General features: G+C 44.2%; 1 protein-coding gene across 2 annotated transcripts in view; it reads left to right on the top strand.

Moving 5' to 3' along the window:
* Positions 1-2,959: 2,959 nt before the first annotated feature.
* Positions 2,960-13,798, top strand: part of TCF7L2 (transcription factor 7-like 2 (T-cell specific, HMG-box)) — a 128,706-nt gene continuing 117,867 nt past the window's right edge. Inside the window, exon 1 of one of the 2 annotated variants that reach the window (XM_011967520.1) lies at positions 2,960-3,076. In XM_011967520.1, the coding sequence (XP_011822910.1) occupies positions 2,984-3,076 (93 nt within the window). In that variant the 5' untranslated portion in view covers positions 2,960-2,983. The remainder of the gene's footprint in view (positions 3,077-13,798) is intronic. The other variant, XM_011967521.1, reaches the window with a different exon arrangement.

Below are 13,798 nucleotides of genomic sequence, written 5' to 3'. Positions count from 1 at the left end.
CCAGGAAGGAAAAAATTTTCCTCTAGGCTGTAATAGTACCTAATTTCCTTTTTCTTCCCTTTATTTATTTATTTTCCCTATTAATAAGGACCAATTGTAGAAGATGAAGGAAGCTGGGAAACCCATCACTTTTGGAGAAGGTTAATAGCTTCCTTTAGAAAATCCTGACATAATACTTATTTCCCCAAAAGGCACTTCATCAGCCTGAATGCCAGTTAAGATTCAAGGAACGGGCTTGGATTTGTGTGTACCCAGCGGTTCTGTGGCATCAAGTTGCACTGGGAAGGAGAGTTTGGGGCTGTCACTGCGGAGTCCCTGCAAGTCAGCAGGACCAGGGCTGTCTTCCTGCACCATCTGGATTTGCTTAGCTCTCTCTGGGCAGTGGGGCCGAGTCTCATTTCCTCCAACAGTAATGTTATATAGGCAATGATCCTGAGCTGCCCTAACATAATTGAAAATTATGTGTATTGTAGGCTTGGAGCGCTGAAATGTAGGCTCATAAAAATATGTGGTGCAGGTAGCCTATGGAGATTGGATGTGGCACACAATGAAGCTTTTATGTAAAGTAAGAATTATAAGTCTCCATGTTAATATTGTATTATGAGTATGACAGTTCCTGGGTGGGTCCTCAGGGCAGGTCTGTCACCTTCAACAAAGCCCAAGTTTCCTAATTCGACAGAGCTAGTATTTGGATGTAATCAAATCAGTTTTGCAGGTGGTCAAAGATGAAAACTTGTCCACGAACGCAGCTCTCCCCACTGAGGGATAGCTTGGGGTGTAGATGGGTTCCACTCCATTTGGCGTTTTTGTTCATGGGTTTTTATGAGATGGAGAGGTGAGTGTTCGTGGGTGTCCACTTTGGTTGGCCTCAAGGAAATGACTCTATTGAGTGGTTTTGACCAATGCAGCGCATATAGTTATGTGGTAAGTGAGAATGGGAAGAAGTCGGGGTGAGACGGGGCAGTCAGATTCCCAGAGCCCTCTGGCCTGGGTTACAGATGGAGACTCTGGAAATATTTACGTCAGTGGTTCTCAACTTGAGATGATCCTGCTCCCAGAGAAGGTAATTGGAAGTGGTAAGATGGTAAGGATGACAGAGGGGTTCCTGTATTTACTGTCTGGGGGCTTGGAGTCCTAGAAATCCTTCAGTGTTTGGGACAGACTCCCCATCTAATACCCTGTGACAGATAGGACAACTCCTTCGGTACTCAGATGAAAAAACCAGAGATCGCAGAAGCAAGGGGATTCAATGCAGGGTCTTGTGGCGAGTTACAGACACAACGAGACTAATATCTAGGTTGCTCACCATGGGAGGCCTCTGGGTGAAAGCTCTGAATTTGTAGCAGACCCACCCACCTTGTATAGATCCTAGACATCGTGGGAAAATCGACTGTGCACTTTGGCAGGTAGTTCTTGGGCAGTGATCTTTCAGCTTTAAGTATAACCAAATTTGGTTTGAATTTACCAAGCCGTCGTATCTTTGAGGAACTCATCGGCTGACTTGTGGATGGCTTTGGCACTTCTGTCTCATGTGGAATTTGTGCAAACTATTCTGTATTATCCTTTCCTGTCTTTTTTCTTTCTATTGAAATTGTTCTGACCATCAAGACCTAACTCTGTGCAGCCCTCCCCAGTCTCGTGTCCCAGAAATTCTGTCATCTTTCTTGGCATTTCCTGAGTTCCTGAGTCTCTGTCACAGTGTCACCATATTCTGTCTTGATTTACCTGTGTCTGTAAGGCTCCTCATGCTGGCACAAGCTCCGTGAGAGCAGACATCTTTGTATCTCCTAATGCTTGTCACAGCCTGTACACAAAGCAAGTAGTACTCAGTGTTCATTGAGTAAAGTTTTCCATAGAATTACTATTAAAACCAGCCATGTATTTTGCTTGAGGAGGTCTCCAAAATGACCAAGGTGTCTCCTTGTATCCCCTCCAAGCATTCATTAACTGATGGATTAGTGAGTTGGCCGTGGGAAACATAAAGGCTCCTCTCCATGTGCTTCTAAGCATTGTGTCTAAGTTCCCTTTGGTTTCCTGAGTGAAACTGTCATAATGTTACCAACGGAAGTTAAATGCCTAAGAGTTTCTTATACATGGGCTGAGTACGCCTGTGACTGGGGAAGCCACCTCACCTCATTTTACCTTGTCTGCAAAATGAGGAACTGGGGCAACTCATCCTTCAAATCTCACTGAAAGCTAATGGATTGCTTTTGACAGAAGTAGCTCCCTTGGGCCGTATATTCATTTCCTAGTTTGGAGGAAGGTGGGGACAGACAGAATTGACTTACACCTTTATTTTTATGTCTACGGTAAACCCGTGCGTACTAAAGCATTCCTCTGGTCTTTTGAGGTGAGTGTATACATTGTGTCTGGCACCGTGCATCTTTTACCAAGAAGTAATTTTTGTTGAGTAAACTTGGGTTGTGTGAGGAACTGCATGCTCACCGTACTCAAATAGCTTTTGCTACCTAAAGGATAGCTGCTCACATGTACTTGACTTCCTTTAAAGTGAAGGATGATGACATTTGAAAAACAGAGGTTGAGAAGGAGCAGATTTGGAATTGATGGTTTCCTAGGACACTTCTGGCTTGAGATTTGTGTTTTACTTCCTTTGGAATAGCTCTATATTCCTCTCCCTCCCCACCTCTCCCACTGCCCTCCACCCCCCACCCAATTAAGGTAGTAGCAATGAAATCATTTTTTTCTGAAGCTACCCTGTAGTTTGAATGCAAAGATAAAAAATACAATTGCTAGTAACATTAATCTTCTATATGTGTACCTGTTGAACTTGAGCTCTAAGGAAGAACCTATTGGTATCGCATGCTTTTTTTTTTTTTTTTTTTTAAATGATTATTTGCATGCTTGTATGTTTTTTAGTTTCTGACCCATGTCACAGTTATTTCTTGGGCTAGCTGTTCTGCGTTTACTTTCTGAATTCATTGTTTTCCATTTCACTTTTGTTTCCTCTCGCCAGTATCTCCAGATGAAATGGCCACTGCTTGATGTCCAGGCAGGGAGCCTGCAGAGTAGACAAGCCCTCAAGGATGCCCGGTCCCCATCGCCGGCACACATTGTCGTAAGTAACCTCCCAGAGATGATGGCTTCCTTGATTGAGGGGGTGAAAAAGAAAATGCTTTTTTGATGATAACAGGCCTTATTTGTCATTTTTCTCTTTCTTTAAACAAAATTTCTTTGGAAATATTCTTGGATATAGCTTATGTCTATAAGGTATTCATTTTCTGCTATTGGACCTTAATGACTGTAACCTACCCAGAAATTTTACAAACCTTTCCTCCACTCTTTTCCATGTATTCGGTTAGAATCTAGCCTTGCGGGCTCTAGTTTATGGGACACAATCACCATGGTATGGAGGAGACTAGAAGTGGTATCAAAGCAGTTATAAAAATACATTCAGGGGAGGTGAGGTGAAGAAGAGAGAATTAGAAAACTCAAAAGGGGGTCCTGGATTTGAAACTTGCCTATTATCGTCTCCCCCAATTTATCTTAATATTTGTTGGTAACATTCTACACTAACATTAGACAAATGTCATCTGGGCTGGCTTGATTTGTAAACCTAGAGTAGAAATGAACTCAGAAAGGCTAAAATGGAATTTAATCTATACATCTATGACTTTGAAAGTATGTGGGTTCGATAGAGAAAACATTTGTTTTTAGTACTAAGAGACTACAAGTGTGTGTCTACATATATTTTTAATGTATTTTCTTAGGGCTTTGTAGGCTCTAAGAGTGGAATTTATAAATTAACCTCTTGAGAAGATAGCTCAGCCTTATTTGAAGATTCCCTTCTATATATCATGAGCTGGACTTCATGCTTTTGAAATAATTAATGGAAGGCACATTTTTATAATGAATCCATCCATGACAGGTAGAATTATGCAAAGCATGAATCAATCATGTATTTTTCATTGAAGTATCACAAGATGTTAATCATAAATACATTTTACCTCTGTATTGTAATTTCTAAAAATCGCAAAACAAGTTTCTTAAGTAGAAAAATCTTAAGATGCATTCTTCCATTTTGGGCTAACTGCCTCCTTATTTTGGAGCTTGCTGTAACTGAACATGTGTTATTTAATGAGTTATACCTCTCTCATATGTGTGTGTATATATCACAAAATAACTTATTTTTGTAAAACCATATTTTGAGTCATCATTTGTGACAATGTCTTCTTTTCTATGGTATAAACGAGGCATGTAGAAAGAAGATTGACATTTGCTAGAAGCTTCCCCTTTCTTCCAACTCCACAATAAAATGGATGCTCATAATTACGTCTGCTCCTATAAGGTCAAGATTTCAGGGCTGGAAGTGACCTTAGATCATTTAGGCCCAACGTGCCCTCAGAAAAGGAAACTGAGGCCCAGAGATGCCTTAAGTGAATTGCCCAATGTCACACGCTGAGTCAGTGGCCAGAGCAAGGCCTGGATCCAGTTCTCTGCTCCCTTTCTAGAGCCTTGTGGTGTCTTCTCTCCTACGGGAGGTGAAAGTAACTTGCTGTGGTTGGTTCTGTTTTGCTGACTGTAAACTGGGTCATGGTCAGGGACAGTGCATAGGTATAAAGAAGTTGCTAGTTGGGGGTTCTAATGCAGGTTTCTTTGAAAGTGAATGCCCTGTTAAAAAAAAATTCATAACAAACATACAGAGATTTTTTAAAAAAGCGTGACAGTTCTAGACACCTAGAGAATAAAGTGAAGAAGCCTGTTTCACTTTTCCCGCCTCCCTGAATTTCCCAGCATGGTCCAGGCTGTGAAATTTATTTCTCTGCTTTTGGCAATGGTTGATGGGAATTTCCCACATTTATTTTTTAGCTACAGAGAAAGGACATTATCTTTAAAATCTCTTCGTTGTTTTCTCTCTTTGAGTGAGGAGAGAATATGCGAATCCTGGCAGTAGTTCAGAGTGGACACAGCCCCTGTGTTTGTGACATAGGCTCTGTGGGCCCCATGCCAGGGGGCATTACCCCCGTGCAAGAGTGGGGATTCGTCCATTTGGATAGAGCAATGATTCTCCACCCCAAATTCCGTAAGAGCAGTTGCCGAAACTTAGGCCCTAAGCATCTCATTTTCCTATGTAGAAGTTAATGGTCTGGAGGAGATGGCAAAACATTCCTTCCAGAGCCTGTGTGGATTTTGGCCAGGGGTGCAGCAGGGGGGCTTAGGCCCCTTCTTCCTCTGCTGTGTCTGTCTTAGCAGGTGTGTTGACCCACAGCGACTCCCCTGGGGGATACACACCATCTTGTAGTTGGAGACCTTTGTCCAAAGCAGCCACAGCTGGCAACTGCCCTACAATGTTTTGTGCTTTCTGCTGTGCTAAAGGGACCTGGGAATGGCCATTGCCTAGAGGGGATGGGCTGGTGGAGGAAGGTGGGCTCTGGGAGCTGGGGAGAAGGGAAAAGCCATGAACTTGGACAAAAGGACAAATGTGGTGTACGGTTGTGAAATACTTGAATGCTTGTCATGAATGGCGACTTTGGTTCTATCAGTCAGCCCTGTGATGGGGCTTTTCTGCAGTCTTCACCTGACACCAGGGGTGAGAAGGAGGATGTCTGGGGAGGAGGAATTATTTGAGGGAGATAGGAAAGTAGAGTGGAAGAAAGGCCGTGTGTTGTTGACCTCCATCCACCTGGTCACCTCTAGTTTTGGGGATTGAGGATGCATACACCTTGAGACTACAGATTTATGATTATATTTTTGCTGAATGTAAGGCAATGTGCCAACCAAAACCAGCTGTACCTTGGCTGGTACGGTGTGTCTGTGTTTGTAAAGGGCGCATTCTGAATGGTGGCTGATACATCATTTGGGTCTTTGTAGAGTCAAACATCGGCCAGAGGGTCTGGTTCTTGTTTGGAGTTGCTGATGAAGGGCTAACTTTTCTGCAGACACTTGGGGCTCTTGCCCATACTTTGCTTTTCGTTCTTTTTAGTAAGACGTTGTCACATCACAGTGTTTCATCAGACATGTTTCAAAATAATTGTCTAAGGATTGCTTCCTAATTTCTCCGAAATTTGGAATTGTTGTAACTTTTGGGCCAAGCTATTTCATAATTATTTCTACTGTCTTGCTTGGAGAATTAGGGATGTATTCAGTGTTTATTATTAGTCATTCGAAACTACAACTTTCACAGATTGCTAAGAAGAATAACTTTTTCTAGTACCCATTTGGGGCAGAATCTTCACGTGGAAATTGAGAGCATTTCGCTGGACTACTTTAATCTGATTGGATTATTTTCATGTGGTATGTGGGTTACCACATTAGAAAAAATTGATGTGTAGAATAAATGTTCTTAACAAGTGGAGGTCAACTTATCAAATGATATTTCAATTAAGAATAGACTCCACAAATTTTAGTTCCTGTAGCTGATACAGCATCTCGTTTGTTACAATCCAGTGATTCCTAATCTGTGTTCAGAGGAGACAGGAAATTGATTCCAACAGGGATGATGTCTTCATTGGCTGGCCCCAAACTGGGAGTTTCTACAAGGCATTAGTCTTTGCCTTCCTCCTCCCCACCTTCCCTCTCCCTTCTTCCCTCCCCACATCCCCCAACAAATTCATGGACTTCTTAACAACTCGGAGACATTAGCCACAAGTTCCAAGACACCCCCACCCCCCAGCCTCCCCAATCCTATTTTTGCATTCACATAACTAAGCTCTTTTTCTTTCTTGGTGGAGTTTTGAAATTTATATTTTTAATTCTTTGCTCCCTTTTTCCCTCTTACAAAATGAGTGCCAAGCAGCTAAGTTGTGCTGAGTGGTAGAGTTTGAGTCAGTCTTGGCTGGTAAGCTGTGGGGTTAGGAGCCGCTCCCTGGATACCACCTCCGGTGTCTGTGCTGTACAAAGGCTTTCCTTTAGCCTCCTTTGTATCCAGCAAAAAAAGATTCTGTACCCCAAATGGTGGTATTTTGGTATAGTATATGTCTTACAAAATGGCAAAAGGCTTCAAAAGTTCCTACCGTTTTATCTTGGGGGTTTCCTTTTGAAGTCGATGTAGAATTTTACCTTGGGGTGGATTTTTTGTGCTTCTTGGTCTGGTGTGTTTTGTTGTGTAATGAGCATGGAGGTGTGGGATAAGAAAGCAGACTGAATCCTGAGGAACAAAGCCTGCCAGACTGTGGTGGTGTACTTTTCTTCTTGTTATTGCTTAAATGCTGCAAGAGAGTGGAAAACTCTTACGAAATAATGCACGATGGGTAAAGCTTCAGAGAAAGTCTCTGCCATCTACCCTGTGCATTTTCAAGGAAGCTCAGAGGGCATGCTGAACCTTTGCTTTTTGTTTCTGAAGAGTTCAGGGGAGCCTACCCATAATTAATTTTTTAAAACACTACCTAGAGAGCACCCTCTTGGTTATTAAACACATGTGTTGTTTCGATGGGATGTTTGACCTGGATTCTGGATGCTTGCTGGGATGTGGCATGTGTTGGGAGGCTCTCTGCTGCCTGCTGAGCACCAGCAAAGTCACGGTGGCCCCTACCTCTGTGGGAGGCCCTGCGCCAGGTGCCCTCAAAGTGTAGAGGGCCCATGAGGCTATGACCAGGGGGACCTGATTTCAGCTGAGAAGTTGGTGGGGATTACAGGCCTGGGCGGCTCCCTGAGGAAATTGCATTAAAAGTGAGATCTGAAGACTTGATTGGGGTTGGCCCCGTGAAGGAACAGGAGAAGGGATGGGGAGTGTGCAGAAGCAAACACATGTATGAAAGTCCTCAAGGGAAAAGTGCTTGGTTTGGACAGAGGCAGGAAATCAGGTAGGAGGCTAGAGGTTGGGCAGGGCTCCGGGAGAGTGACGTGGGGTGCAGCATATGGTGAGGATTTGACACTGGGGAGTCACTTGAGCAGGTTGGCTGTTTCAATAGGAGCGTGTGTTAAGCTGGCAGCGGGGATGGTGAAAATAGAGATGTGGAGGAAACAGCAGCGGAGCTTGCTGATAGGTTAGATATTGGCATGGAGGGAGAAAGGAGAGTCAAAGGTAGGTAGCTGGAGACGCTTCACTGAATGGAGAGTATTGGAGGAGGAGCAGGTTTGGGGTGGAAGCGTTGTCTTTTTGGAGAGATTGTATTTGCCATTGACTGATTCATTTGTTGTTTCTGCAAATGTTTAGTGTGGGAAAAAGCATTCTAGACACCGAGAGAGAGCGCGGTCGATGAACGATAACAGCAACAAAGACTGTAGCGCTTCCTACACAAGGCTTGTTCCAGTTGCTTCAGAGGCTGTGTTACCCTTATTCTAGAGAGAGGAGGAACTAGGCCCAGGGAGGTGGGGATTTGCCCAGTTGTGGGAGTCAGGATGTGAAACCAAGCAGCCTGGCTCCAGAGCACACCATCCTCTCCACCACCTCAGAGAAGCTGGGAAAGAGACAATTAAGTGGACGCTTAGAGCACAATGTGTGTGGTGTACTGAGAGTGGCCTGGAGCCCTGGGAATCCCAGGGAACCCCATCCCCACCTGGGAGTGGTGGGCATGGCTGGAGGAGGCCTGCTGGCTTCACTGGAGAGTGGGACATGCATCAGGGTGGCCAGAGACTGGGCTTCTGGGTGTCGTGCTGTGACTACTGCAAAGGGCTCATTGACACATGGTGGGGAGGGCCAGCGTATTTTCCGCGGGCAGGACATTTGGGGGATATGGGATGTGACCCTGTACTGAGTATCTAAAATCTTTTACTTTTGGATTATCTCCACTTTCTCTACTGCATATATACTTTGTTTTCATTTATTTTATTCATTTATCTATGACTCAGCCAGACTCTCTAAAAGAGTTGACTTGTGTTTCCTAGCAGCCACTGAGTCAGAACTTTCCCATTTTGCAGTCAGGGCTGTGGTCAGGGTGTCTGTGTTGTCTAAGGATATAAAGCAAGCCTTTGGGCACTGCCAAAACCTTATTTTATAAGGAGAACTATGAGTACCTAATAGGAAGAACCAGGCAATCAGGTTATCTTTTGGTGGGGAAGAAGTGGTCGATGGGATCAGTGGTGCTTTGAAGGAAGTGGGTGGTGTAGACTCCAAAGAGTACATGGGGCCACGATAGAGTCCATGGTCCGATGTCCAAAGCTTCCTTCTCTCCTCCCAGAAGCTCTGTCCTCTGGTGAAGAGTTTTGAAGTTCCTGAGGTTTGGGTCCATGGTGTGGCAGGTGACACCATGGCAATAGAAGATATCCCATCAAGGAGGATTGTGTGACCTCAGTTGTAGCCTCTGCATATTGGAATCACAACAATTTTCAGGGCCTTAAAATCACATGCCATTTCACCAACTGCCCTCCCCCATTTTTTTCAGCACTGTTTGGTAGCTGTCTGTTTCCCCCGATATTCTTGGACACTTCCAGAGATGGGGGCTCTATCTCCTGGTGGTAGACCGTTTCTTTTTGGTACAATATGAACTCTTAAGAGAGTTCTGCCTTTAGGGAGCTGCAGTCTCTCTCCTGGAAATGCTCATCTCCTTAATTCATATTTGGCTGTTTAATCCTGCTTATGCTTCAAGTTACAAAGTTACATATCTTGACAATTTGAAGGTAGCTGTTGTACTCCTCGCAACCCCCAGGTCTTCTCTTCAAAATGATTATTAGTTGCAATTCAACTCATCAGTGACTGGTATTAAGGATGGGAACTGCTAATTTTGTATTTAAAAGTTCTACCTCTAAAGTAAGTGAAATTTATTTTTAAACGTAACTTTCTTCGTTCATAAGCTTTATGTTCATTGTAGACAGTTTGGAAAACAGCCCATAATCTCACCACTCGGAGATTACATTATGAATGATTTGGCATATTTCCTTTTAGAAATATACCAAATTATCCTTTTTTCCTGAGTGTATGAATATTTATATTTGTTTTTAACATACTTGAGCTCATAGTGCTCAGTATTTCCAACCTTCTGTTTATTTAAAATGAAAATTGCTGTAGTTAATAAGCACTTCCCCATGTCATTAAAATGCTTAAGGATTTTTAATGACCACATAACAGTCCATAATATGATTAAACCCCAATTTACTGAATCAATGCCATATTGTTGGGTCTTTAGATTGTCTCCTTTTGTTTCTGTTACTGTGAATGATCCTGTGATGATCATCTTTGTGCACATATCTTTGTCCCCCACCCCCTCTGCTTTTATTATTTTCTTGGGGTAGACCCCTAGGACAGAAGTTAGAAAAGAACAAAGTGTTAAAAAGTTTCTTGATACATAGCCACAGATTATTTTCCTGAAAGTTCTCAACGTTTATAACTACCGGCAGTACGTAAGAGAGTTATGGTTGGAATGATTTTAATGTCTCTGGGGAATTTAATAACAAAAAAATTTCAGCTTCCCTGGAGAGAGACATGCCCGTAACTCCACCCCGCCCTAGAACAGAGACCCCTCCCATCCAAGTCAGCCTCCCTGGGTCCTCCACCTTCAAAACAGGCAAACAAAACGATGGTTTCTTGAATGATTGGTAGGCTTCAAGGTCAGCTGTTTATTTTAGATAATTCACAGCATAACTTTTATATGTTTTAGGTACCTCAGCCCCTGAATATACTCAGTTCATTTAGGACTATTTTAGAGGTCTTGAGTATACTCTTATAACCTCACATTTTTTGCAGAATTTTTTAGTTCTATTATCTTTGTTTTCATGGCATATCGTTGGGCACAGACACTATTTATTCTATGCTATGTGTGAGCTGGGTCAGGATTGTGACCCTGAGTTATGTTTCTGGGAAAATGTACCCACTTGTCAAAGATGCCGTTGGCTCCTGTGATTAAGGTCAGCCCACAATGAATGTGGGGAGGGCTGGCAGCCTCTCAAATCAGCTCTTGACCATTTCTCAAGCTGGGGCCTGTTGTGCTTGGGGGAAGAGTCTTTGGCAGCTCAGCTTGGGGCTAGCGTTTCCTGACATTTGTTTCGCTGAATGTGAACAAGGTTACTGGAAAAAAGGGTTCTCTCCTAAAATAGGTTTAGGGAAGCACTGGGGTATGCGAAGTGAAAGAGTTTCTTTAGGGCAGGATCTTGACTCCGCAGGGGGCTTGGAGGCCTTCCCTAGAATGGGACTTCCTAACACTGCAGAGCTCTTCCCAGCAAGAGGGGCAAGATTGGGACCTACTTTGGAAAGCTGTTTTTGTTTCGGCACCTGCTCTGTTTACGAAGCGTGGGAGCCTGTTTTAAATTAATGTGCGCCTACTTAGAGCTACACTCATGGTTTTGACTATGTTTATCTTTCCAGTAAATAAAACAAAATTGTTCATTTGGCACCCAGCCTGTCCTGCTTGTCATTTCTTGTCTCGCTGATTAACTCTGTGGATGGGGTATGCTTCTCCAACCAGATTGTAAGTTTCTTGAAGCCAAGGAACTCTGTGGTTGATTTCTTCACGTGTGGCTCTCTCTCTTCCCACAGTGGTGCTTCGTTAATTAAGCAGAAAACCAATCTCTGGTTAGGGACTGGAGTTGATTTTGTTTGGAATGAGTGTGACTTCATCGTGACCTGAAAGTGTTCAGGACCATCTTGGTTAGCACAAGGGTGTGGACGTGTGTCTACTTTCTACCTGATGGGGCAGCATGTTTTGGGGAAATGTAATTTTGGGTTATGACACTGCATGGTTTGCCAGTAACTTGCTAATCCAACCTTATACATTCCAGCTCACAGTGGAGCGTGTCTAATTGCCACAGCAGCATTTATGTGGAACGTGGTTGCACAAAAGCTCCAGAAAGTCAGGCTGAGGGCTCCTATCTCTTCTCTGTCTTGGTTTAAACTGTCTATTTCTGAGGAATCCTGGGATGGGGCCACTGGCTCTTTAAGAGAGAGCCCAATTTGGAAATCTAGGACTTGATTGTTGATTATGGGCAATAGATACATTTTAAGAATGATGTTGTAGGCTGTATGAAGTTATTTGATGATTGTTTTGTTAATGGCTTGCAGGTCAGATTTTCATCTTTTTAAATTAATTATCATAAAAGGAGAGAACAACTGGATTTCAGAACTGTCCCTTGAGGTGTACTTGAAACTCAGGTGCAAGGGACCCATAGGGGTCTGGCTTGGAAAGTGTATTGCTATGTCCAGTTTACACATAAGGATGTGCAAATTCAGCAGGTTAGCTGAGCTGCCCAGGAATATCCAGGCAAGAATGACTGTATTCTGATAATTACTCAGGCCTCTGCCTCATCTCTGCTGCCTGCCACCCCCGCCCCGACTCTCTTGTGAGTGCCAGGTTCAGCCTCCATTTGAATGCCAGACAGGAAATTAGCATTCCCAGAATCCATGTCTTTAGTGCACTCTCTCCCTAGCTCCAAACCTGTTACTCCTTGTGTTTGACATCTCAGTAAAGCTCAGTAACATTGACCCATTACTTAGGCCTCAAACCTTGGGTGGCATCATTGATTGCTCTTTTCTTTCACACCCCACATTCAGCCCGCCAGCCCATCCCACAGGACCAAGTGTGTCCTCTCTACCTTCAAAGCGCGTGTGGCATCCACCGCTTATCACCACCTCTGCCATTACTACTGGAGTCCAGTGCCATCATCTCTCAGTTGGATGTCGCCAGAGTGTCTTTGCTGGTCTCTTTCTTGCTTCCTACCTTTGTAATAGCCTATCATCCGTCTCTGGTCTCCACAGCTCATTCCCATACTTTGAGAGGGCCTTTGAAAGCCTTAGAGAGATCACATCACAGACCTCAATACGGAAAGTGGGGATAAATTTTATCTCTGGAAAGAGGCCCAAAGCAGTGATGAACAGATACTTTGTCCTGTCACATGATTGAAAGGTGGGGCTTTGAGACCCAAGAGCTTAGAATGGAGAGCCTAGATGCCATTACGCCCAGGCGCTGGCCGTGCTTCAAGGTTTGTGCTGGTGGAGGAGAGATGGCTGGGGGTCACCTGTAGGCTGAGCAGGTCCCTGTTCATCAGGCCCTGGCTCATCCAGCAGGGCGTGGCTGATGTTTTCAATGTTGTACCCTGAGCGGGACCCGGATGCTTCCCAGCTGTGCCACATCCGAGCCCTGCATGCCATGTGTCCAGTTGCAGCCTGACTGCAACGTAAGGCTGCTGAAGAGCTCTGGATGGTGTGAAGCAGTCTGTTTTCTAGCCTGAGCCTGCATAGCCGGCGGATCCTGGACCGTGATTAAGTGCATCACCTAGCCTTGAATGAGATGGGGTCACTGTGTGTCCAAATAGTGGGATAAAGGCTTTACTCTTGTCTCCCTGCTCTGAGGGCACAAGCTGCTTGTTTCTCTCACAAGGACACTGTCTGTGTTGCTCAGGTGCTGGGGTGAAAAAAACAGCAAGCATTTGAAAAGGCCGAAGAAGGAAGGAAAGCTGAGAGCAGCACAGCCCTGGGGACTGATCCATCCCATTGTCCCCAAGGTGGGGGTGTTATCAAGTCCCGTCTTTGAGCCATACCTCTGAAAGTTAGACCCAACTCAAGAACACACCAAGAGAAGTGTTTCCCCCCAGCCCTTTCCGATTGAAAGGAGGCACCAACCTTGATGGGCGGAGGTAGAAAATACAGTCTAAAAACAGTGTCTTGTAACTGAAGGGGAACATGACTGGGCAGAGGGCTTCTGGTGAAACTTTTGGGATGATTCAGTTGGAACTCAGGAAAAAAAGTTGTTTTTTTGGAAAGAGGTAGCAGCCCCCTTCAGCCAAAGCTCATAAATGAAGGAATGTCTGAGACTCAGAATTACAGTGACCAAGGCAAGACATTGTCAAAGGTTAATAAGTGAGTTTGGGAGAGGCCGTCTCCATTTTTAGAATATGGCCAAGCATCTTTCCCACCGTCTTCCTCGAGCCCCTTCCCATCCCACTTCTGAAAAGCACTGAGTTGGCCATTACT

Source organism: Mandrillus leucophaeus, unplaced genomic scaffold (genome assembly GCF_000951045.1).
Source record: "Mandrillus leucophaeus isolate KB7577 unplaced genomic scaffold, Mleu.le_1.0 Scaffold80, whole genome shotgun sequence".
Classification (NCBI taxonomy): domain Eukaryota; kingdom Metazoa; phylum Chordata; class Mammalia; order Primates; family Cercopithecidae; genus Mandrillus; species Mandrillus leucophaeus.
This window is presented reverse-complemented; position numbering and strand designations above follow the sequence as displayed.